Source organism: Heterodontus francisci, chromosome 23 (genome assembly GCF_036365525.1).
Source record: "Heterodontus francisci isolate sHetFra1 chromosome 23, sHetFra1.hap1, whole genome shotgun sequence".
Classification (NCBI taxonomy): Eukaryota; Metazoa; Chordata; class Chondrichthyes; order Heterodontiformes; family Heterodontidae; genus Heterodontus; species Heterodontus francisci.
The window spans coordinates 48,861,143-48,886,748 of NC_090393.1; the positions used below are offsets into that span (position 1 = coordinate 48,861,143).

At 42.9% G+C, this 25,606-nt stretch overlaps 1 protein-coding gene across 1 annotated transcript in view; it reads left to right on the plus strand.

Annotated features, from left to right (window-relative positions):
- sppl3 (signal peptide peptidase 3) overlaps positions 1–25,606 on the plus strand; it is a 287,681-nt gene that overhangs the window by 185,499 nt on the left and 76,576 nt on the right. The window contains exon 5 of the mRNA XM_068055206.1: positions 13,586–13,664. Within this exon, the coding sequence (XP_067911307.1) occupies positions 13,586–13,664 (79 nt within the window). The remainder of the gene's footprint in view (positions 1–13,585; positions 13,665–25,606) is intronic.

Genomic DNA, 25,606 nt, shown 5'->3' on the forward strand with positions numbered 1-25,606 from the left:
TTCAGGTCATCAGCAAAGCGATGGAAGGAGACGTCGACTGTGCTATCAAGTTGCACTTGCTCAGCAATAGCCTGTTCACTGACACTCAGTTTGGGTTCCGCCAGGGCCACTTAGCTCCTGACCTCATTACAGCCTTGGTCCAAAGGTGGACAGAAGAGCTGAACTCCAAAGGTGAGAGTGACTTCCCTTGATATAGAGGCAGCATTTGACTGAATGTGGCATCAAGGAGCCCTAGCAAAACTGGAGTCAATGGGAATCGGGGAAAACTCTCCAAAGGAAGATGGTTGTGGTTGTTGGTCATTCATCTCAGTCCCAGACATCACTTCAGGAGTCCCTTGGGGTAGTGTCCTTGGCCCAACTGTCTTCAGCTACTTCATCAATGACCTTTCCTCCATCATAAGGTCAGAAGTGGGGATGTTCGCTGATTATTGCACAATGTTCACCATTCACGACGACTCAAATACTGAAGCAGCCCATATCCCTATGAGCGAGACCTGGGCAACATCCAGGCTTGGGCTGATAAGTGGCAAGTAACATTCACACCACATAAGTGCCAGGCAATAACCATCTCCAACAAGAGAGAATCTAACCATCTCCCCATGACATTCAATGGCATTACCATTGCTGAATCCCCCACTATCGACATCATGGGAGTCACCATTGACCAGAAACTGAACTGCACCAGCCACATACATGCTGTGGCTACGAGAGCAGGTCAGAGGCTAGGAATTCTGTGGCGAGTAACTCACCTCCTGACTCCCCAATGCCTGTCCACCATCTACAAGGCACAAGTTAGGAGTGTGATGGAATACTCTCCACTTGCCTGGATGGGTGCAACTCCAACGACATTCAAGAAGCTCTGCGCCATCCAGGGCAGAGCAGCCCACTTGATTGGTACTCCATCCACCACCTTCACCGTTCACTCCCTCCACCAGCGATGCATAGTGGCAGCAGTGTGTGCCATATACAAGATGCACTGCAGCAACTCAACAAGACTCCTTTCACAACACCTTCCAAACCCATGACTTCTCCCACCTAGCAACAAATGCATGGGAACACCACCACCTGCAAGTTCCCCTCCAAGCACACACCATCCTGACTTGGAACTATATTGCCGTTCCTTCACTATCACCAGGTCAAAATCCTGGAACTCCCTTCCTAACAGCACTGTGGGTGTACGTACAGCCATGGACTGCAGCGGTTCAAGAAGGCAGTTCACCACCCTTTCTCGAGGGCAAATAGTGATGGGCAATAAATGTTGCCCTAGCCAGCAATGGCCATATCCCCTGAACGGATTTTTAAAAAGTGCTTCAAACTGGACACCGAAGGTCAAACTGTAAATTCAAACTGTCTTACTGTCTGGCAAGTTCAAAAGGATACATTCTAAGCTAACAGGTGTCAATCACACTCATCCTGAACCCTTCAAGAGACGTTTTTGAATTGACTGGGTTCTTCTGAAACAAAGAGGATATGAAGTAGCCACATCCAGGGCCATTGTCGATGACGTATGGAAAAGATCATTGTCTCCTAACAGAGGCAAGATGTGAGACCATTTTGACCATAAAAGTGGCTCTCAGGAGACAGAGCACAACAGGATAAGCATCACCAAAGCCTGTCCAGATGAGTGCTGGGAGAAAATCCAGCTAGTCAAAAAGGTGCCCCACTGTGAGTTCTAGACTTCAACTTGTGCAGCAGAGAATTGTCAGTGATCCTGTTTCCAGACTGAAATTTCAACCAACCCAGATCTGCAACTTTAAAGAAGAAATTGACTGAGAAAATTCAACAGGTTTCCGTGAACCTGGAAAACCTACCTCACTTCAACCCGCGCCTCCCCCCACCCCCCCAAAAAAAAACCTCTCTTCCTCTCTAACTCTTGTGTGTGAATGCGGGTGCTGTTGCAACCATTTCGGGAGTGAATATTGCTCAGTAAATAGTTAATCTGTTTTAAACCTAAAAGAAAACCTGTCGCTGTCTATTTGACAAATAAAACTAGGTTAAAACCCTAGTCGCAAAAATACTTGCTGCAGTCAGGTGGGAGTTGAACAGTGGGGAACACTCGTACCCCTCACCACATGGCCGTACAAATTGGGGGCTCAAAGCTGCGACCTGAACCGCCGGATATGCCAGATATTTGAAAACAGGAGGACAATTGACCTCCAAAATTGTGGAAAAGTAAACAAATGTGTTTTCTTGTATTCTTCTGTTTTTTCTTTACAGTGCTGGAAACAAAAGAGATGGCCACATTTATTGCTAAGGAGATCGTAGAGCAGGGAGATGTATCCCATGATAAGTTAAATAAATTAAGTATTGAAGATTTAAAAAGCTTAGCTACAGAGGTGGAATCGTTTTCAAACAAAAAGCAAAGAAACCTGAATTGGTGAAAAGTCTAGCTAGCCATTTTAAACTTATCCCTGAACCAGCAGAAGAAAGCATGGAATAAGAGTTTCAAAAATAATTCTAGCTAGAATCCAACCGCAGACGAAAAGCCAAGAAATATAGTTGCAGTTGAAAAGAGAAGAGATGCAGTTTCAGAAGGAAAAGGAAGAGAGTGAGTTTCAGCTTCAAAAGCAAAGACAAGAAAGGGAGTTTGAGGGAGAGAGAGGAAAGAGAGGCGAAATACTTTGTGTTCGCAAAGCTTGCAAACCCAAAATGAAAATGCCACCAACCACTCAAACCTTATCCCCAATTCAGAGCAAAACTTTGTACTTAGACACTGGGGCCAAAATTTAATGAGGAGGTTGTTGAGTCATATTTTATCTCATTTGATAAAATAGCTGCCAGACTAAAATGGCGGAAAGAATTTTGGACTCTTCTTACAAGACGAGTTCGTGGGTAGGGCTTGCGAAGCTTTTTGCCTGTTATCAGAAGAGAGTTTCTCTGATAAACTAAAACTGAAATTCTAAATGCATTCGAGTTAGTACTTGAAGCCTATCGACAGAAATTTAGACACACCAGAAAAAGATCTGTACTGACTTGCATTGAATTTGAAAGAATTAAATGTATGGCTTTCAATTGCTGGCTATAATCTCTCAAGCTAGAACCCTCATATGAAAATTTGAGAAAAGTGATGTTGCTGGAAGAATTTAAAAATAGCATTCCAGTGAATAAAAGAACCCACTTTGAAGAACAAGGAGTTACAAGGGTAAGAGAAGCAGCAGAAATGGCTGATGACTGAGTGAGTTAATACTCAGACCCCTAACTCAATAAATTTGGGTCTAGTACCTCTTGCAGGTTAGAGATAGTAGGAATGCAGATGAAGCAGAAATGGGCTTGAGAGAAAAGGAGAGTAGAGAAGGAAAACCAGATCAGTCTCCAACTTTTAAAAGAAGGACCCCAGGTGACAAACCAGTAGGGGCCCACCTGATCTATTTCCAGTGTTGAAAATCTGGGCATGCTCAGGCAAATTGTTGCTATTCCAAAAAGAACAACAGGAGGCGCTGAAGTCAAACCAGTGTCCATTGCTATGAAAATAATAACCATGTGTTCCAACAAAATCCAAGAACAGAGCACCTACCAGAATTTCTTACAAAAAGAAAAAGTGACTCCTTTTGTGTCCCAGGCACCAGGCAGAGAGATAACCATCCTGAGGAATACTGGTTGTTTTCAAATACTACTGGCAATGGAATTTACAGAAATGTGACCCGAAAGCAGGACAACTACCATGGTATTGGTAAAAGGGTTACTGACAATTGCTTGAAGGTTCCCTTGATTACAGTTTACCTACAAAGTAAGTTGGGCACCAGAGTAGCGACCTGTTGCTGGACAATGACTTGGCAGGAAGCACCGTATGGTACGCGGAGGATCCCGGACATCCAAGGAGACTGGAGAAACTGAGGGGAACAAAGAAAACTCTGCACAGCCGCAGAGGGCTGAGGAAGTCTCAAAAATCCCGGGTGCGATAGGGCCAATAAAGATTAAAGAGAAAACTTTATTGGCCGAGGTATAGAATTATGAGGGGCCTAGATAGAGTAGACAGGACCTCCCCAGCGGAGAGGTCAATTACCAGGGGGCACAAATTTAAGGTGATTGGTAGAAGAATTAGAGGGCTCATGAGGAAAAATGTTTTCACCCGGAGGGTGGTGGGTGTCTGGAATTCACTGCCCGGATCAGTGGTGGAGGCAGAAACCCTCAACTCTTTTAAAAGGTACCTGGAAAGGCACGTGAAATGCTGTAACCTGCAAGGCTACAGACCAGGTGCTGGAAGGTGGGATTAGTGAAGACAAATGTGGGTCCCTTACAGTCAGAAATGGGGGAATTTATAATGGGGAGCAAAGAAATGGCAGACCAATTAAGTATAGACTTTAGTTCTGTCTTCACAAAGGAGGACACAAATTACCTCCCAGAAGTGTTGGTGAATATTGGGTCTCGTGAGAAGGAGGAACTGTATGAAATCAGTATTAGTAGGGAAATGGTGTTAGGGAAATTGATGGGATTGAAGGCCAATAAATCCCCAGGGCCTGATAATCTACATACCAGAGTACTTAAGGAAGTGGCCCTTGAAATAGTAGATGCATTGCTGGTCATTTTTCAAAATTTTATAGACTCTGTTACAGTTCCAGTGGATTGGAGGGTAGCTAATGTAACCCCACTCTGTAATTTAAAAAAAAAGGAGGCAGAGAGAAAACAAGGAATTATAGACCGGTTAGCCTGACATCAGTAGTGGTGAAAATGCTAGAGTCCATTATAAAAGATGTAATAGCAGAGCACTTGGAAAACAATGACATGATTGGACAAGGTCAACATGGATTTACGAAAGGGAAATCATGCTTGACAAATCTACTGGAATTTTTTGAGGATGTAACCAGTAGAATAGATAAGGGAGAACCAGTGGATGTGGTGTATTTGGACTTTCAGAAGCCTTTCGATAAGGTCCCACATAACAGATTAGCGTTCAAAATTAAAGCGCATGGGATTGGGCGTAAGGTACTGACATGGATAGAGAACTGGTTGGCAGAGAGGAAATAAAGAGTAGGAATAAATGGGTCTTTTTCCGAATGGCAGGCAGTGACTAGTGGGGTACCGCAGGGATCAGTGCTAAGACCCCAGCTATTCACAATATGTATTAATATAGATGAGGGAATTAAATGTAATATATCTAAGGTTGCAGACGACACAAAGCTGGGTGGGAGTGTGAGCTGTAAGGAGGATGCAGAGAAGCTTCAGTGTGATTTGGGCAGGTTGAGTGTGGGCAAATACATGGCAGATGAAGTATAATGTGGATAAATTTGAGGTTATCCACTTTGGTGGCAAAAACCGAAAGGCAGATTATTATCTGATCAGGATAGATTGGGAAAGGGGGAGGTGCAGTTTGACCTGGATGTCCTTGTACACCAATCGCTGAAAGTAAGCATGCAGGTGCAGCAGGCAGTTAAGAAGGCAAATGGTATGTCGGCCTTCATAGCGAGAGGATTCGGGTACAGGAGCAAGGATGTCTTGCTGCAATTATACAAGGCCTTGGTGAGGCCACATCTGGAGTATTGTGTGCAGTTTTGGTCTTATCTTAGGAAGGATGCTCTTGCTATGGAGGGAGTGCAACGAAGGTTCACCAGTCTGATTCCTGGGATGGCAGGTCTGACGTATGAAGAGAGATTGCGTTAATTAGGCTTGTATTCGCGAAGAATGAGAGGGGATCTCATAGAAACCTACAAAATCTTAACAGGACTGGACAGACTAGATGCAGGAAGGATGTTCCCGATTGCAGGGGAGTCCATTATGAGGGGTCACAATCTAAGGATAAGGGGTAAGCCATTTAGGACTGAGATGGGGAGGAATTTCTTCACCCAGAGAGTGGTGAACCACCTCCACACAAAGCAGTTAGGGGCAAATCATTAAATATATTCAAGAAAGAAAGAGTTAGATATAGTTCTTAGGGCTAAAGGAATTAAGGGATACGGGGAGAAAGCGGGAACAGGTTACTGAGTTTGGACTATCAGCCATGATCGTATTGAATGGCGGTGCAGGCTCAAAGGGCCAAATGGCCTACTCCTCCTATTTTCTATGTTTCTATTAGATTGGGTGGCTAGTTTTTTCCAGCCGGCGCAGACATGATGGGCTGAATGGCTTCCTTCTGCGCCGTACATTTTCTGTGATTCTACTAGACACCGTTTCTGCTTACCACACTCCGTTTGCTCACAGTGTCGGTGACCTCCATCCATGCCTGCTTTGTCTGGGAGGGTGGGCTCCTCTGTCACCCTCCGGGAGGACCTCCAGGTCTGCATCTGCAATTCGAGGGGCTGCCCTGCCCCGCATTCCAGGCCTCTGTCTCTGCAGAGACATGTTTCCAATGGCAGGTAATGCAATAAAACAGAAGCTACAGTAATGACTATCATGGTCTGTTTAAATGAGGCCGCACTTGTACTGTCCTGCCTCTGTTCCCACCTGGTGTCTGCTAATTGACTGCCCAATCTGCTCTGTAGCCAATTAGCCTGCCCCTGTGAGAATCTGGGCTGTGACTGCTTCTCCCCCCAGCCTCCGGGGCAGGATTGGGGTACAGAAACAGTCCCGACATCCGTCTCAAGAAAAATCAGCCCCTCATCTCAATCTTTGCTCTTGCTTTTCAAACATATTTAGAAATACAAGCCTGCCAAGATATATTCTGTATTTGCTGGTCTACAGAGGAAATGATCATTAAAATGTCTATCCTCAATTGAAGGCAATTTGATTCCTTTGTTCATCTCGATTTAAAATAAAAACCAAGTGCTGGAAATACTCTGCAGATCTGGCAGCATCTGTGGAGAGAGAAACAGAGTTAATCTTTTAAGTGGATGACCTTTCATCAGAACTGGCAAAGGTTATTAATGTAATAGGTTTTGAGCAAGTGAAGGGGGTGGGGGAGTGGGTTGAAGAAGAACAAAAGAGAAGATCTGTGCCAAGGTGGAGGGTGGGAGAGATTAGATGACAAAGATATCATGGAACAAAAGGCAAAGGGAGTTGTAGTAAAAGACAAAACATTTGTCCAAAGAGAGTGTTAATGGCAGATCATTAAAATGAAATTTAATTTAATTGAAATGAGGAAATTGCCATTTAATCTCTCCTGCCCTCCGCTCTAGCATAGACCTTCCCTTTTGTTGTTCTTCACCACCTTCCCTGCCCCACCACCCACCCCTTTCACTTACTGAAATCCTATTACATTTCTAATCTTTGCCGGTCTGATGAAAGGTCATCGACCTGAAAAATTAACTCTCCACAGATGCAGCCAGACCTGTTGAGTATTTCCAGCACTTTCAGTTTTTATTCCAGATTTCCAGCATCTACAACATTTTGTTTTTATTCTTGATTTATAACTTGGACATGCTGTTTGCTCCAGATTGGACCCAATTTTTGTGTTTCCAGACAAGATTGGTAGCTGCCCTCTTAAAGAAGTGCTTGCATTTATATAGCAAGCTCCATGGACATTCCAAAATAATTCACAGCCAATTAATTATTTTGAAATGTCACTGTAGACGAACACAACAGCTAGTTTGTCCACTTGAACAGGCAGATGAAGCTTTGGTTAAAGTATCAGAAAGAGGGCACCTCCAACAATGCAGCACTCCCCAATACTGTGCTGAAATATCAGCCTAGATTATAAAAATGCTTGCCAACTATATAAAATCAGTTATTTTATAGCTTTCCAATGATTTGCAAATTGTTTTCTAACTGATGTAATAAATTTTCAAAAACCCCCATTCTTGGACCAGGCAAACTCATAGATAAGGTAATGGCACCACATTTTCAGTGTCACTCTTTTAAGAGCTGCCTTTAACTATGAACTGGCTTTGATTTTTGAACTGTAGTAATTAACTGTAATCTAATTTAAGAAATTGTCATGTTTTTGGGACAGCAAGTCATCTAATAGGAAGCAAAAAAAACAACTATCTAGATCTGCTTTATGATTCTAATGACTTCATTTAAATATAGAAATAAGAGTATGTTGTTTAGCCCCTCAAGCCTGTTCCTCCATTCACTGAGATCATGTCTGATCTGCAACCCAACTCCATATATTTGCCTTTGCCTGTATCCCTTTAGTACCTTTAATTAACAGAAATCTATCGCTCATTTTTTTAAATTAATACTCGACCCAGCATCAGCTGCCATTTGCAGAAGAGAGTTCCAAGTTTCTACCTCACTTTGTAGAAGTATTTCCTAACTTCACTTCTGAGAGATCTGGCTTTAGTTTTTAGGCTGTGTTTCCTAGTCCTAGATTCCCCAACTGGTGGAAATAGGGTAGATCAAAAGAAACTATCAGTTCCCCTTAATATCGTGAAAACTTCGATCAAATCACCCATTAACCTTCTAGATTTCAGAGAATGTGACCCTAGTTTGAATAATCACTCATAATTTAATCATTGGAGTCCAGGTGTCATTCTCGTAAATCTACACTGCACTTCCTCCAAGGCCTAGATATCCTTTCTACGGTATGGTGCCTAGAACGGAACACAGTACTTCAGGTGTGGTCTAACCAGGGCTTTGTATAGATGTAGCATATCATCTAAACCCTTGTATTCTAGTCCTCTAGATGTAAAAGCCAGCTTTCCTTTCGTCTTAATTATTTTTTGTACCTGTCCAGGGCATTTTAATGATCTATGTAGATAGACCCCCTAAGTCTTTTTTTTAAATTGGTTTATGGGATGTGAACATCACTGGCAAGGCCATCATTTATTGCCCGTCTCTAATTGCCCTTGAAAATGTGGTGCTGAGCCACCTTCTTGAAACCCTGCAGTCCACGTGGTCTAGGTGCACCCACAGTGCTGTGAGGAAGGGATTTCCAGGATTTTGACCCAGCAACAGTGAAGGAATGATGTAGTTCCAAGTCAGGATGGTGTGTGACTTGAAGAGGAACTTGCAGATGGTGTTCCATGCATCTACTGCCCTTGTCCTTCGAGGTGATGTAGGTTCAGGTTTGGAACCTGAAGGAACTCAAAGGAGTCTCCATGAGTTGCTATAGTGCATCTTGTAGATGGTACACACGGCTGCCACTGCGCTGGTGGTGGATGGAGTGACTATTTAAGCTGGCAGATGGGATGGGGGTGGGGGGGGGGGGGGGGGTGCAGTTCAAGCGTCCTGGATGGTGTTGAACTTTTTGAGTGTTGTTGGATCTGCACTCATCCAGACAAGTGGAGAGTATTCCATCACACTCCTGATTTGTGCCTTATAGCTGGTAGATAGGATTTGGGGAATCAGGAGTTACTCACTACAGAATTTCCATCCTCTGACCTGCTTTGTAGCCACAGTAGTTATAGGTATGACTCCAACCAGTGGCGAGATCTCCCCTGATTTCCATTGACTTCAATTTTACTAGGGCTCCTTGATGCTACACTTGGTCAAATGCTGCCTTGATGTCAAGGGCAGTCACTCTCATCTCTCCTCTGGAATTGAGCTCTTTTGTCCATGTTTGGACCAAGGCTGTAATGAGGTCTGGAGTTGAGTGCCCTTGGCGGAATCCAAACTGAGCATTGGTGAGCAGATTGTTGCTCAGTAAGTGCCGCTTCATAGCACTGTCAATGATTTTGATGATTGAGAGTAGACTGATGGGGCGGTAAGTGGCCAGATTGGATTTGTCCTGCATTTTGTGACAGGTATGCCTGGACAATTTTCCACATTGACGGGTAGGTGCCAGTATCGTAGAACAACTTGGTGAGGGGCGCACCTAGCTCTGGAGCACAATTGTTCTGTACTAACCCAGGAAGTTGTCAGGGCCAATATTCTTTGCTATATCCAGTGCTTTATCCCATGGAGTAAATCGAATTGGCTGAATGGCATCTGTGATACTGGGGACCTTAGGAGGAGGTCAAAATGGATCCATTCAGCACCTGGCTGAAGATGGTTGCAAATGCTTCAGCCATATCTTTGGAATTGATGTGTTGGGCTTCCCCCATCATTGTGAATGGGGATGTTTGTGGAGCCTCCACCATTCATGACTGGATGTGGCAGGACTGCAGAGCTTTGGTCTGTTTCGATTGTTTTAGGATTGCTTTGCTGTATCAATCGCATGCTGCTTCTGCTGTTTAGCATGCATGTAGTCCTGTGTTGTAGCTTCACAAGGTTGGTACCTTATTTTTAGGTATGCCTGGTGCTGCTCCTGGCATGCTCTCCACTCCTGATTGAACTGGGGTTGATCCCCAGACTTGATGACAATGGTAGAGTGATGGATATGCTGGAGCATGAGGTTCCAGATTGTGGTTGAATACAATCCTGCTCTTGCTGATGGTCCGCAGCCAGCACCGCATGGATGCCCATTTTTGTGCTGCTAAATCTGTTCAAAATCTATCCCATGTAGCACATGGTAGTGCTACACCAAATGATAGTGTCCTCAGTGTGAAGGCAAGTCTTTGTCTCCACAGGGATTGTGCAGTGGTCACGGCTGCCAGTACTGTCATGGGCAGATGCATCTGCGACAGGTAGATTGTTGAGGTCAAGTAGGTATTCCCCTTTTGGTTCCCTCACCACCGGGCAGTCTGGACTTGGCCAGCTCCATCAGTAGTGGTGCTACTGAACCACTCTTGGTAATGGACTTTGAAGTCCTTCTCCCAGAATATATTCTGTGCCCTTCCAAGTGGTGTTCAACATGAAGGGATACTGATTCATCAGCTGAGGGAGGGCAATAAGTGGTAATCAGCAGGAAGCTTTTTTGCCAATGTTTGACCTAATGCTATGAGATTTCATGGGGTCCGGAGTCAATGTTGAGGACTCGAGGCCACTGCCTCCAAACTGTTTTGCCAGCGGGACAGGCCATACTCGGATGGTGATGGAAGAGTCTGAGACTAGCTGTAAGGTATGATTCACCTGAGTGTGACTATATCAGGCTGTTGCATGACTAGGCTGTGGAACAGCTCTCCCAGTTTGGCACAAGTCCTCAGATGTTAGTAAGGAGGACTTTGAAGGGTCTGCTGGGAAGGGTGTGCTTTTGTCATTTCTAGTGCCTAGGTCGATGTTGGGTGGCCCATTTGTATTCGATTTTTCTACAGTGGTTTGATGCAACGGAGTGTTTTGCTAGGCCATTTCAGAGGGCACTTAAGAGGCAATCACATTGCTGTGGGAGTTGTATGTAGGCCAGACTGGGTAAGGATTGCAGATTTCCTTCCCTAAAGGACATGAGTGAACCGTATGGGTTTTTACCATAATCCAGTAGTTTCATGATAGTTATCAATGAGACCTCCAACCCCCATCCCACCCCATCCCAATTTGCTAGTTTGAGTACTGGTGACTGTCCTATTTACTTCTGCTAGGTCCCAGCACAGTTCAGTTGGAGCCCATCCCAATGGAATGGTTCCTTCTGTCACTACTGGTACTAGTATCCCATGAAATGGAACCCCTCTTTCCCCACCACGCCCTTCAGTCATGTGTTCCCTACCCTAACCTACCAGTTTGCATGTGGCTCGGGTAATAATCCAGAGATTAGAACTCGTGAGGTCTTGTTTCTAATTTTAGTTCCTAACTCCTGGTACACTCCAGGCAGGATCTCTGTTATTCTTCCTTATGTTATCGGTCCCAAGCTGGAACACAAGGATTGGATTTACCTCCCTCACCCCACCGCCCCAACTTTCTCTCTCATAGCTTTTCAATCCAGTTCAAGATATCCTTTACCTCTGCATCAGGTCGTCAATGTGGGATTTTTGATCGTGCTTACAAAGGATGCTATATGCCCTCCTAATTATTGAATCCCCTACAACTACCACATTAAGCTTCCCGCTCCTCTTCCCTTGGGCAGCCTCTTGCTCCAAGGTGTCTGGTCAGTGTTCTGGCTGTCCTTCTGATGGTCTTCATCCTTATCCTTGCAGGCCACAAATATTTTGTACCTGTTGAAAAAGATGAGTTTCTGCAGATCCTTGTTCTTTACATCATCTGGGTTCCCCTTACTCTGTACACTATCGATCACACCAATCCCTTTCTGATACTATACCTCTCTACGAAGTGTGACCGAGGTCTGGAGTAAACAGTTCAAATACTCCTCCCTGTGCCTTATCTGTCAGAGTGTCTCCAACTTGCACTCCAGCTCAGTGAGGCAGAAACATCTTCTGCCGACGTGTTCAGTTGGGACAGTCTCGCTACCTATAAACTCCCACGTACTGTCGTCCAGACACAATCTGCTCTGCCATATCTTAGTCATATTTATTGATAGATTATAGATACAATTTATTTATAGATTCTTTTAGCTGTAAAGCTATATTAACTGTCTAACACCAAAACACACAACGCTGCCAGCTCTTGCGCACTGTTTAAATCTGCCGCTCTACTTGCTGCCTCAAGCTTGCATAAACCACTATGTGTTTTAAAGCTGAAAAGAAGCACCTCCTCTCCCCTCTGCATTGAATTGCTACTCTCACCAAATTCTAAACTTCCTACTTGGTTAATGTTGCAACTTGTGGTTACACTTTGTGCCTTAGTTTCATTTGCTTTGATTGCATAACAGTCCCGCCGAGCAGTGCAAAATGTTTTAAAAGCTTCCTCTTCCGCCGGCCCCTTTCTCTCCCTAAATTGACACACAGTTGAGTTTAAATTTGCACGGTGATGTTTTATTGATCGAGAAATCAATAATTCTAATGCAGCAAACAACACTTAAAATAACGCATTACCATAGATTCCTGACTAATTAAATGGAGCATAGACTTGAGTAATAGGCGAAATCTGACTGTTGTTGACTTTATCAGTTTCTCATCTCTTCCCATTTAGAAAAATGCTTTTATCTTGCCCTACTGAATGTTTCCCAATTTGATTAAGGAAGTGACAAATTATTGAAAGGTGCTTCGCAAATACAACATAACATTTGCAGCTTGCAGGTGCTAGTAAGATGGCTGCTGGCTGAAATGTTAGGAATTACTAATTCGATTCCTTGAAAAGTGGATTCCAACTAATAGAGTTTTCAATGTTTATGGCCACCATCAGCTCCGCTTAAAAATTCAAATATCAGAACTCAAAGTTCCTAGTTTCCTGACCAGCCATAGGTAGTACCTTAATATCATAACTAATGCTGAAGAAGATCTAATAATGCAGCAGTTTTATCACCATTTACTAATACTACTCTTTGGTAAGCGGAGGTGGGTGGAGGGCTGGAAATTCCCCTGAAATTTTCGAGGTGCAATATACTAATGCTGATATTTAAAAGCCCTGCACAACAATTGGGAAGCTGCTGTAGGCCATTTTTTTATTCACTACTTTTGGCTTCCTTCTGAAAACCCCTTGCACTATGATCATGATGGTCTCTAAGTCCTGAATATACAAAGTTATTAAAATGTTTCTCCAGCCACATAGGCATCACACTTAACTCTCTCAGTGTTAAATCATTCAATAGATATAAAAGTCTGATCATCACTAGAAGTTTTCCTTGTATACTCAATCATCTAATATTTGCCTCTTAGAAATTTTGGATATTGATCTCTTGCTGAACTTGAGTGCATGAAATATTTGCGTTATGATTTTATTGAAGTTATTAGAACATTGAGAAATAATTTGTATACAACTTAATAGTCCCTTCATGGTGCAGATATCTTTAATCCTTCGCATGTGCCAAGGCATTTTCTGTAAGTGAATGTGGACATCACAATTGACTGTTTTGAGTTGATGTGCTCTCGTTAACTGGAACTCAATAGATTTTTTTTTCTTTCAGTTCTCGCAACAATAGCATTTGCCTTTCTGCTGCTTCCGATGTGCCAGTATTTAACAAGACCCTGCTCACCTCAGAACAAGTAAGAATTTATAATCCCTGTCCGTTGTATTCACAGTGAACTTTGAGAATGGATGTATCTTTTAATTGTTGACTCTAATTGATCTTTTTGCGTTTTCAATATAAAGGAAAAAATTAAATCCTTTGTTTATGTGCATGAATTGCACGTATAGCCTACTGCAAAGGTTCACTTCTTGCATGCTGTATTAAATCAGCTTATTGTCCAAATGGTTAGTTGTCTGAGCTTATCTAAGATCCGAGTGCTCAGGTTAATTTAAAACCTGTACTAACCTTACACTCATGCACTGCACAAAACTTTTATCTGCCAGTAAATTAACAAAGAAAAAAAACTTGCATTCATACAGAATCTGTGTCATTGTGGCATATAAGGAGGCCATTTGGCCCATCGAGTCCATGCCGGCTCTCCATAGAGCAATCCAGTCAATCTCATTCCTCTGCTCTATTTCCGTAGCCCTGCAAGTTCATTTCCCTCAAGTGCCCGTCCAGTTTCCTTTTGATATCATTAATTGTCTCCGCTTCCACCAGCCTTGTATGCCCTGAGTTCCAGGTCATTACCACTCGCTGCGTAAATAAGTTCTTCCTTCAATCCCCCCTGCATGTCTTGTCCAAAATCTTAAATCTGTCCTCTCGTCCTTGTCCCAGCAGCTAATGGGAGCAGGTTTTCTTTGTCTACCTTATCTAAACTTGTCATAATCTTATACAATTCTTTCAAATTTCTCCTCAATCACCTTTTGTTCCAAGGAGAACAATCTCAGCTCCTCCAACCTAACCTTGTATCTAAAATCCCTCATCTCTGGGATCATTCTGGTAAACCTCCTCTGCCCCCTCTCGAGGCACCTCACATTCGTCCTGAAGTGTGACGGCCAGAACTGACCGCAGTACTCTAGTTGTGGTCTAACCAGTGCTTTATAAAGGTTCAGCATAACTTCCCTGATTTTGTACTCAATACTTCTGTTTATGAAGCTCAAGATCCCATATGTTTTGCTAACTAATCTCTCAATATGTTCTACCACCTTCAAAGATCTATGCACATGCATCCCCAGGTCCCACTCTTTAGAACTGTGACATTAAGTTTATGTTGCCTCTCCTATTCTTTCTGCCAAAATGCATCATCTCTCACTTCTCTATATTAAATTCCTTCTGCCACTTGCCTGCCCATTCTGATAGCTTATCTATGTCCTGTTGCAGTTGATTTGTATCATCCTCACTGTCTGCCACACATCAAGTTGACACTGACTCTCCTATTTCATGAGCCTCAGTTTGGTTACCAACCTTTTAAATGGTACTTTGTCAAATGCTTTCTTAAAATCCATACAGACAACATTCATTGCATTCCCTTTATCACTCTTCCCCTGTTACTTCATCAAAAGATACAACTAGATTAGTTAAGCACAATCTACCTTTTACAGATCCTTGCTGGATCTCTGAATTAATTCAAACCTCTCCAAGTGTCGTGTTGATTTCTTTTCCCTGATTATTCTTTCTAAAACCTTACCCGCCACTAATGTTAAACTGACCAGCCTGTAGATTCCAGAAATGTCCTTCATCCTTTCACATTTGCAACTCCAATCCTCTGGCACTTCCTTCATATCTCGAAGATTGGAAGATTATGGCAAGCCCTTCCGCTTTCTCCACTTCCTTTAGCAACCTGGGATGCAAGCCTATCCACTCTAAGCATAGCCAGCCTTTCCAGTACATCCTGCTTATCAGTTTTCACCCCATCCATGACCTCTAGCATCTCTGCTTCTATTAATATTTTGTTAACATCCTCTTCCTTTGTAAACACAGATACAAATTACTCATTTAAGTATCCTAGTCTTGCCGTGCACCTCGAAGCTTATATCTTCCTCTTCGTCCCTAATAGAACCCACCCCGCTTTTTACTACCCGCTTACTATTTACATGCCGGTAGAAGATTTTTGGGTTCCCTTTTATGTCAACAGCCATTCTATCCTCGTATTCTCTCTTTGCCAGGCTTACTTTCCTCTTCTCTTTCCCTCTCAACTCATTGTATTTGGTCTGCTTCTCGCTTGAAAAATTCACCTGACATGCATCATACACCCTCTTTTTCTTTTTCATTTCATCATATTCTCTACCTCACTCGTCATCCAGAGTGCCCTGGCTTTGGTTCTCCTACCTTTCCCTCTTGTTGGAATGAACCTAGCCTGTACCTGAAACATCATCTTAAAGATCATTCATTTTTCAGTTACAGTTTTTCCTGTTAATTTCTGGTTCCATTTTGCTCTAGCTAGATTCCCATTGAAGTTAGCCCTTTTCCAATTTGGAAGTTATACTTTATATTCCTTACTCTTCTCCATTACTAATCTAAACCTTATGATATGGTCACTCTTACCCAAGTGTTCTCCCACAAACACTTGGTCCATTTGACCCACCTCATTCCCCAGCACCAGATCCAGCAATGTCTCCTTCCTTGTTGGACCGAGGACATACTGGTCAGCAAAGTTCTCCTGAACACATTTCAGAAATTCCTCCAATGAGAACAGAAAGTGCCAGAAACACTTAGCAGGTCTGGCAGCATCTGTGTAGAGAGAAAACAGAGTTAACGTTTCAGGTCTGTGACCCTTCATCAGAACTCAGAAATTCCTCCTCCTCCTTACCCTTTACTCTAATATCCCAATCGATATTTGGGTAATTAAAGTCCCCCAATATCACCACTCTATAGTTCTTGCACATCTCTGTGATTTCCCTGGAAATTTGCTCCTTTATCTCTGCCTCACTATTTGGAGACCTATAGAATACCCCCAGTAGTATGATAATATCCTTTTTGCTTCTCAACTGCAACTAAATGGATTCTGCCCTTGCTCCCTCAAGGACATCCTCTCTTTCCAACACTACAATGATTTTCCTAGGCAGTACTGCCATCCCTTCTCCCTTTTTTCCTTCCCTATCTTTCTGGAACACTTTGTATCCTTGAATATTAAGCTCCCAGTCCTCACCATTATAAAGTCATGTTTCCGTTATTACCACTACATCATATTTGCACACGGCTATTTGTGCTTGTAGCTCACCAATCCTATTTGCCACACTTTGTGCATTCACACATATGCATTGTAAACCTGTCTTTGTATTACTCATAGTCTTTCTTAGTCTTCTCCTATCTAAAATGGTACTACTTCCTTCTTTAGTACTATTCAGCCCTCTCACCTTGTGCATCTTTATTCCTTTTTTCGACTGCTAAATGCTGGTGCCTGTTCCCCTGACAATTTAGTTTAAACCTTCACCAACCACACTAGTGAACCTCCCCATGGAGGCATTGGACCCAGTCTTGTAAAGGTGCAGCTTATCCTTTTTGAATAGGTGAGAGTTGCCCCAGAACTGGTCCCAATGCCCCAAGAACCTGAAGCCCTCCCTCGTGCACCATGCCTCAAGCCATGCATTGATCCTCCCTGTCTTCCTATTGCTACTCTCTCTAGTGTGCGGCAGCGGGAGTGATCCAGAATTTTACTACCTTCGAGGTCCTACTTTTTAACTTCCTAGCTTAAGAAAATCTGACTAGGACCTCCATACCTACCTCCTTTAAGTCGTTGGTGCCAGCATATGCCAGAACTTCTGGCTCACTCCCTTGCCTCTGTAGAATGTTTTGCACTCTCTCTCATGTCCTTTAACCTGGGATCAGGGAGGCAACAGACCATGTGGGACTCATGATGACGGTTACAGAAATGCCTGTCTGTCCCCCCCACAATAGAAACTCCTATAACGACTGCATTTCTACTCTTTGCTGTTCCCTCCTGTGCAGTCGCTTGCCCATTGATGCCATCGTCTGGACCGCACTCCTTCAGGACGTCGTCATTCCCAGCAGTTTCCAATGCTAAGTACCAGTTTGAGAGTGGCACACACCCCGAAGACTACTCTACCTCCTGCCTGTTCCTACTCTTCTGGATGGCCACCCATCTACTATCCTGACCTCTCACTGTCTGTTGGGTGACCACTGCCTGGAACGTACGTTCAGGAAACTCTCATCCTCCCTGATGCCCCGCAGTCACTCCAGCTGTTCCTCAAGCTCTCAAATCCTGGGTTTGAGCTCGAGCAACAGCAGGCACTTCCTGTACACGTGATCCCCCAAGACACATGAAGTGTCCTGAAGATCTCTCAAGGCACAGGAGTTGCAAGCGCCAGGTCTCAGCTGCCCATCTATGATCTGAAAGAAGTCTCTATTCCCTTTTTTTAGAACCTGGTTCATACCTTCTATAAACTATTAATTTTAAATTAATGCCTCTGCACCTGATTATGCTAATCATATTAATTCACTTATTGTTATACTTACACCAATAGAAATTTTATTAATTAGTTTAACTAGTTAAGCTGTAAATTTAGTACAGTACTTTACAGTTTCTCAGTCCTAGATTAAACCACTGTCCTAGTTAGCGAGGGGGTAAAAAAACATTAAAATTTACCAACCAATTACGTGCCGTCACGCCTTGCTTTTTGAAATACACGATGGACAGTCCGCACTCCTCTCCCACTCTGATTTATCAACTGCTGCCATGGCTGCTATCTCCAATCAGGTCTGCTCTTCCCCCGCTCTGATTTTTCAGACACCACTGCTGCCTTCATATAGCACCTTTCACAACCTCAGGACGTCTTAAAACACTTAGCAGCCAATGAAGAACTTTTGAATTGTAGCCATTGTTTTATTATAGGGGACATAGCCAGTTTGCACACAGCCAGCTCCCATAAATGGCAGCAAAATAATTTGTTTTGGATGTTAGTTGATGAATAAAGATTGACCAGCACAATGGTGAGAATTCCCCTGCTCTGATTCAAATAATGCCATGGGATCTTTTATGTATACTTGAGAGGACCGATGGGTTTATCATCTCATCTGACAGACGGCACTTCCAATAGTGTAGCACACTTGCAATATTGCACTGGAGTGTCAACCTAAATTTTGTGCTCAAGTCTGTGAACCCACCAGCCTGCTGACTCAGAGGTGGAAGTGCTGCCACGGCTGATACCAAGTGATTGTTTCCTTATTTGTAATTTAATTTTGGGAGTGAGTGTGTTGTGTATGAGCTGTGTAAAGATAAATTTTATATATCTAGACGTGTCATGGTACATATAATATCACATGGTGTTCACATGCATAACAGCTGTGCAATTAATTTTGCAATATATCAGCAGGGAGAGGTAACCACTTGGGCTTAGCAAGGAGTGACCATGCCTCTGCTTTATCTTTCTTGTTTAGTTGTATTTTTTAGGTGTATACCACATAAACACATACAATTGTGCTGATTACAGGAAAAATGTGGACAGTGCAAAAAAAAAGGTGCAATTACTTGAAAGCGTTTTGTTCAAACTTAAGTACTGGCGGTGGTGAACTAAACCGAATTTATTATAAAAGCAAAATACTGCGGATGCTGGAAATATGAAATAAAAACAAGAAATGCTGGAACCACTCAGCAGGTCTGGCAGCATCTGTGAAAAGAGAAGCAGAGTTAACGTTTCGGGTCTGTGACCCTTCTTCGGAACTGACAAATATTAGAAAAGTCACAGGTTATAAGCAAGTGAGGTGGGGGTGGGGCAAGAGATAACAAAGGAGGTCTAGATTGGACCAGGCCACATAGCTGACCAAAAGGTCACGGAGCAATAAACCGAATTTATGTTGGAAATGGCTTGCACGTGCATTGTTGGTACACATGAATTAAAAAAAAAATACTAGATATTTAACTCTTATCTTCGCCTTCTGTCTATGTACTAGCAGATCACCTGTGCTATTGCTCACTATTCGTCAGAGTAGGGTGTTGTGCAACCAATTTACAGTGATGGAGTCAAATTCTAGTTTTTTGACATGGTATTCTGGGTTTTGCCAGTTTGTTGAGGATTGGATTCCAGTGCTGCCCATTATTGTAAGAAAACCGTAAATCTACAGCACAGATTCAGGCCATTCAGTCCAACTGGTCTGTGCTGGTGCTTATGCTGCACACAAGCCTCCTCTCTCCTTTTTCGTCTAACCTTATCAGCATATCCTTCTATTCCTTTCTCCCTTGTGCTTAGGGAGCTACCCATTAATTACATCTCTGCTATTCACCTCAGCTACTCCTTGTGCTAGCAAGTTTTCATACTCCAATCACAAGCAAGAATCTTAAACTTAAAAAAAGCCAGATACATAGCTATAAGGAGAGAGCTGACTGAGGTTGATTGATTGGGTAAGTCGACCAAAAGATATGATACTAAATAAACAGTGAGAAAATTTAAAGAAATAATATGAAATGTTCAACAAAAAGACATTCCACTGAAAAATAAGAACTCAGCAAGCGAGATCATCTGTGGCTTATTCAGTAAAATAGGGAAAGTATAAGATTAAAAGAAGAGGCTTATAATGTTGCAAAGAAATGTAGCAAGTCTGAGGATTGAAGTTGTTTTAGAAATTAGCAAAGGGCCACCAAAAAGTTGAAAGGGGGGAAAAAAATAGAATACGAGAGTAAACGAGCTAGGAATATTAAAACAGATTGTAAGAGCTGTTACAAGTATATAAAAAGGAAGAGATTAGCTAAAGTAAACACTGATCTCTTCGAAGCAGAGACAGGAGAAATTATTATGGGGAATGAGGAAATGGCAGAGGCATTGAACAAATATTTTGTCTGTCTTCACAGTAGAAGACACAAGTTGCATACCAGAAATAGAGGGTAATCTAGGGGCTAAAAGAAGTGAGGAAATTAAGGTAATTAATATCAACAGAGAAAAAGTATTGGAGAAACTAAAGGGACTGAAATTCGACAAATCCCCAGGACCTGATGGCCTACGTCCTAGGGTTCTAAAAGAGATAGCTGCGAGATGGTGGACGTTTTCCACCAAAATTTTCCAATTTTCCCTGGACTTTGGAACAGGCCCAGCAGATTGGAAGTTGGCAAATGTAATACATCTACTCAAGAAAGGAGGGAAAAATAAAACGGAGAACATTAGGCCAGTTAGACTGACAGTAGACACCGGAAAGTGCTGGAATCTATTATTAAACAAGTCTTAACAATGTACTTAGAAAATCATAATGTCATCAGACAAAGTCCACATGGTTTTTTTTATTCGTTTGTGGGAGATGGACGTCTCTGGTTAGACCAGCATTTATTACCGATCCCTAATTGCCCTTCAACTGAGTGGCTTTCAGAGGGCATTTTAAGAGTCAACCGCATTGCTGTGGTCCTGGAGTCACGTGTAGGCAAGACCAGGTAAGGATAGCAGATTTCCTTCCCGAAAGGACATTAGTGAACCAGATGGGTTTTTACAACAATCAACAGTGGTTTCATGGTCATCATTCGACTAGCTTTTTAATTCCAGATTTATTAATTAAATTCAAATTTCACCATCTACTGTGGTGGGATTCGGACACATGTCCCCTGCGCATTAGCCTGGGCTCTGGATTACTAGTCCAGTGACATTACCACTATGCCACCGCCTACCTCAAATTTACGAAAGGAAAATTGTGTTTGACAAATTTTAGTTTTTTGAGGATATAACTAGTAGGGTAGATAAAGGGGAATCAGTAGATGTAGTAAACCTTGATTTCCAAAAGGCATTTGATAAGGTGTCACACAAAAAGCTAATAGGAAAGATAAGGGCTCAAGGAGTTGGGAGATAATATATTAGCATGGATAGAGGATTGGATAATGGACAGGAAGCAAAGAGTAAGCATGAATGAGGCAGTTTCAAGTTGGCAGGCTGTGACTAGTGGAGTTCCCCAAGGGTCAGTGCTGGGGCCTCAACAATTTACAATCTATATTAATGACTTGGACAAAGAGACCGGGAGTAATGTGTCTAGGTTTACCGATGATACAAAGGTAGGTGGAAATGCAAGCTGAGGAGGATACAGAGAAACTGCAAAGAGATATAGAACATTTAAGTGAGTGGGCAACAAGGTGGTAGATGGAGTATAATGTGGGGAAGGCTGAAGTTATTCACTTTTGGTCATAAGCATGGAAGAGCAGAATATTTTTAAAAAGGCATGAAACTTGTAAATGTTGATATTCAGAGAGTCTTGAGTGTGCTCATACAAGGAATACAGAAAGTTAGCATGCAGGTACAGCAAGCAATTAGGAAGGCAAATGGCATGTTGGCCTTTATTGCAAGGGGATTGGAGTACAAGAATAAACAAGTCTTGTTACAGTTGTACAGGGCGTTGGTGAGACCACACTTGGAATACCTTGTGAAGTTTTGGTCTCCATATTTAAGGAAGGATATACTTACATTGGAGTCATTAAAGTGAAGGTTCACTAGATTGGTCCCTGGGATGAGAGGCTGAGTAAATTGGACCTATACTCCGGAGTTTAGAAGAATGAGAGGTGATCTCATTGAAACGCACAGGATTGTGAAGGGCTTGATTGGGTAGACGCTGAGATGGTGTTTCCGCTGGTCAGGGAATCTAAAATGCAGGGGCACAGTCTCGATAAGGGAATGATCATTTTGGATTGAGATGAGAAATTTTTAACTCCGGTTGTGAACCTTTACAATTCTCTACCCCAGAGGGTAGTGGATGCTCCATCGTTGAATACATTTAAGGCTGGGATAGACAAATTTTTGGTGTCTTGGGGAATCGAGATATGGGGAGCGAGCGGCACAGTGGTGCTGAAGCCCAAGATCAATCATGATCATATTGCATGGCAGAGCAGGCTCGACTACTCCTGTCTCTACTTATGTTCTTACCATTCTTTGGGTAAGGAAGTTTCTCCTGAATTCCCTATTGGATTTATTGGTGAATATTTTATATTTTACAGCCCCTAGTTTTAGTCTTCGTTGACAAGTGGGCACATCTTCTCTGCATCCACCCTATCACATGCCTTCAAGATAATTAGGCCTCCTCAGCCTGTAAAGCCTTTCTTGATAAGTATGTCCTTTCAGTTCTGGTATCATAGAATCATAGAATGGTTACAGCACAGAAGGAAGCCATTCGACCCTTCATGTCTGTGCCAGCTGTCTACAAGAGCAACTCGCCTAGACCCACTCCCCCGCCTTTTCCCCGTAGCCCTGCAAATTTTTCTCTTCAGATAATTACCCAGTTCTCTTTTGAAGGCCTCGATTGAATCTGCCTCCACCACATTTTCAGGCAGTGTATTCCAGATCCTAACTGCTCACTGTGTAAAAAAAGCTTTTCCTCATGTTGATGTTGTTTCTTTTGCCAGGAAATCACCTTCAATCGGTGTCCTCTGGCTCTGGATCCTTCTACCAATGGGGACAGTTTCTACCAATCTATTCTGTCTAGACTGCTCATGATTTTGAACATCTCTAGGAAATCTCCTCTTAAACTTCTCTTCTCCAAGGAGAACAGCCCCAGATTCTCCAACCTATCCACCTAACTGAAGTTCCTCATCCCTAGAACCATTCTCCTGAATCTTTTCTGCACCCTCTCAAATGCCTTAATATCCTTCCTACCTAAAGTGTGGTGCCCAGAACTGGACACACTATCCCAGTTGAGGCCGAACAAATGTTTTAAACAGGTTTATCATAACTCTTTGTTTTTGTACTTTATGCCCTATTTATAAACCCCAGGATCGCATATGCTTTATTAACCACTTTCTCAACCTGCCCTGCAACCCCACGTCCTTTTTCTTCTGCACCCCCTTTATAATTGTATCCTTTGATTTATATTGCCTCTCCTCGTTTTTTTCCTACCAAAGTGAATCCCTTCACACTTTTCTGCATTAAATTTCATCTGCCACTTGACCACCCATTCCACCAACCTGTCAATGTCCTTTTGTAATTTATAACCATACTCGTCTCAGTTCACAATACTTCCAAGTTTTGTGTCATGTGCAAATTTTGAAGTTGTGCCTTGTACACCCAGGTCTAGGTCATTAATATATATCAGGAAAAGCAGGGGTCCTAACACCAAGCCCAGGGGCACTCCAGTATATGTCTTCCTCTGGTCCGAAAAATAACAGTTCACAACTACTGTGTTTCCTGTAACTCAGCCAATTTCGTATCTATGCTGCTACTGTCCCTTTCATTCCATGGGCTTTAACTTTGCTGACAAGGCTGTTATGTGGCACTTTATCAAATGCCCTTTGGAAGTCCAGGTACACCACATCAACCGCACTACCCTCATCAGCCCTCTCTGTAACCTCATCAAAACTCATGCAATTTAATTCAATACGATTTGCCCTTAACAAATCGATGCTGGCTTTCCTTAACTAATCCACATTTGTCCAAGTGACTTTTAATTTTGTCCTGATTAATTGTTTCTAAAAGCTTTGCCACCGCCACCAAGGTTAAACTGACTGGTCTTTAGTTGCTGCCACCCTTTTTTGAACAAGGGTGAAACCTTTGCAGTTCTCCAATCCTCTGGCACCACATCTTTGCAAATCTTTTTTATGCCATCTCCAGTACCTCTAGTCTATCTTTGATTTTTATCCCGTACAATTTTTAAACCTGCAATACACAATAAGCTAGAATGCTAGATGTGCAAGTTGGAGGTAGATGTCTGATATTTAGCAAGACCAAGGAGGCGCTGCCAGGTTTTGATGGAACTTGTACAATTCTGGATTTTAGTTACTTTATTTTTTATTTATTTAGAGATACAGCACTGAAACAGGCCTTTCGGCCCACCGAGTCTGTGCCGACCAACAGCCACCCATTTATACTAACGCTACAGTAATCCCATATTCCCTACCACCTACCTACACTAGGGGCAATTTATAATGGCCAATTTACCTATCAACCTGCAAGTCTTTGGCTGTGGGAGGAAACCAGAGCACCCGGCGGAAACCCACGCGGTCACAGGGAGAACTTGCAAACTCCGCACAGGCGGTACCCAGAATTGAACCCGGGTCCCTGGAGCTGTGAGGCTGCGGTGCTAACCACTGCGCCACTGTGCCGTGCCGCGGGGTGGTCCTGGGGTTTTGCCAGACTGAGTTAGAGGTGATTGAGTTTGGTACCTGTGATCTGGAACCACTGTGCAAGTGCACTTTGAGCAGAATGAGGAGATGAAATGCAATATTTGTCTTACTGGAGGATTCTTTAGGTCAGTAAATAGTGAGGAAGAAAGGGGGCATAATCTAACACTGATATGGGTCCTAGGTCTGGCACCATTGGTGTGTTATGTTTTTAAGAGATCCATGCAAACACGGAACTCAGTTTGTTGTGATTGGTTCCATGGTGTGTGTGTGTATTGCGCCCTCGCATCCCTGCACCTCGCAGTTGTCTGAGCTTATGTAAAATTCTACTGCTCGGGCTAATTAAAAACCTGTATTACCCTTTCGCTCAGCCAGTGCACTAAGTCTTTATTTGCCAGTAAGTTAACGAAGAAAGAAAGAACTTGTATTTTTTTTTCGCACCTTTCACAACCTTAGGTTGTCCCAAAACACTTTACAGCCAATTAAAAACTTTACAAGTGTAGACACTGCTTTAATAAGGAAGCGTGGTGGCCAAGTTATACATAGCAAGCTCCCACGCGTAGCAGTAAAATAAATTGCCATCTGTTTTAGGTTTTTGTTAAGGGGTAAAGATTGGCCCGCCAACTGGGGAGAACACCCCTGCTCTAATTGAAATAGTGCCATGGGATCTTTCATGTGCGCTTGAGAAGGCAGATGAGGCCTCGCTTTAACATCTTATCCAAAAGACGGCAGTTCAGTACTGCTCTGAAATGTCAGCCTAGTTTATGTGTTTAAGGCTCTGCAAACCCACAGTCTTCTGACTCAGAGCTGAGAGTGCTTCTGCTGAGCTAAGGCTGATACTAGGTGATTTAGTTTCCTTTCCCCCATTTGATAATTAACTCGTGGTTTATTTCTTGGGTGTGAATATGTGGTGTATAGAAAATCAATAATAGCAAGTGAGATCATCTTGCCTGCTCCGCCACCTTATCCTCATGCGTACTCTGCCTGCTCTTCCCACCCTTGTGATCTCGCTGATTTATCTCATTACTGTTCCTTTCTGTACACAGATTGGCTGTTGTTTGCTTACAAGTGACAATACTTCAGAAATAGTTCATGAGGTTGTA